The sequence below is a fragment of the Limulus polyphemus genome, unplaced genomic scaffold, assembly GCF_000517525.1.
Source record: "Limulus polyphemus unplaced genomic scaffold, Limulus_polyphemus-2.1.2 Scaffold4193, whole genome shotgun sequence".
Taxonomy (NCBI): Eukaryota; Metazoa; Arthropoda; class Merostomata; order Xiphosura; family Limulidae; genus Limulus; species Limulus polyphemus.
Genome location: NW_013669803.1, coordinates 52,775 through 53,991, shown reverse-complemented (window position 1 = coordinate 53,991; position 1,217 = coordinate 52,775). Strand labels below are relative to the sequence as shown.

The window sequence follows — 1,217 nt, the reverse complement described above, 5'->3', positions numbered from 1 at the left end:
CTAATAAAGAGAACAGTCAATGCTATTGTTGTAACACTGCAAGTGACACATTCTAATAAAGAGAACAGTCAATGCTATTGTTGTAACACTGCAAGTGACACATTCTAATAAAGAGAACAGTCAATGCTATTGTTGTAACACAGCAAGTGACACATTCTAATAAAGAGAACAGTCAACACTATTGTTGTAACACTGCAAGTGATACATTCTAATAAAGAGAACAGTCAACGCTCTTGTTGTAACACTGCAAGTGACACATTCTGAGAAAGAGAACAGTCAACGCTATTGTTGTAACACTGCAAGTGACACATCTTGACAATTTCTATATCATTCAACCAGGGTATCTGAAAAGATGGTCAGAGATACAAGTTAAATGTGTTATCCATATTTCAGGAGTTTGATATAAGTTCTGTAGTGGAGTGTTTAGGCTATCCCTAATGTACTATAAATGTTTTATAACATTATGAACTGATGTATTATTTTTTTTCATCCTTAGGGTCCCAACTTTGAGTTTTCCACAGAATCCCACGAAGAACTGCTGTATAACAAGGAGAAATTACTCAACAATGGGGATAAATGGGAAGCTGAAATAGCATCCAACCTTCAGGCAGATCATCTGTATCGATAACTGAACCAGCAATAGTTTATCACTTTAGATTAGAGAGGTCCATCACTGGCTTAAAGTTACAGATAAATAGTTTGGTTTGTCAAACATGGGACATTACTCAAAAAAATAAAATGTAAGATAAATGAATGTTAACAATAACATAGACAGTTAAAGAATTGAGATTCTCTCATGAAACACGTTAATTAGTTCTGAATTTGTATTAAATAATCGAACTGAAGTCGAAATAATAGCAGACCACATACGAAATTCATTAGAATTTTCTGATGTTAAAAAATTAAACTTTCAGTTTTTAAGAAAAGGGTTTCAATGTGTAATCTGGTATTATAAGAATTGTAATAAGCGTGAGAGTTCGTATTTGAAGGACTGTTTGCTATTTGATAGTTTAGATGTAATCTTACAGTTCAATGTACATAACTAGACATGGTGAATAAAAACGCAACAGAGATAATCATGAACAAGTTTACTTGTTTGTATTTATGAAAAATAAATGGTAGCACAGGGCAGTTTGTGGATAATATTTTTCTATAGTATGTTTATATATTTGTACATTACCAAGCACAAACAACAGTGGCTCACTGTTAATATGGCT

At 32.6% G+C, this 1,217-nt stretch overlaps 1 protein-coding gene across 1 annotated transcript in view; it reads left to right on the top strand.

Annotated features, from left to right (window-relative positions):
- The window catches only part of LOC106470742 (NADH-ubiquinone oxidoreductase subunit 8-like), a 20,502-nt gene extending 19,371 nt beyond the window's left edge, over window positions 1-1,131 (top strand). The window contains exon 6 of the mRNA XM_013931308.2: window positions 497-1,131. Within this exon, the coding sequence (XP_013786762.1) occupies window positions 497-628 (132 nt within the window). The 3' untranslated portion in view covers window positions 629-1,131. The remainder of the gene's footprint in view (window positions 1-496) is intronic.
- Window positions 1,132-1,217: the final 86 nt, after the last annotated feature.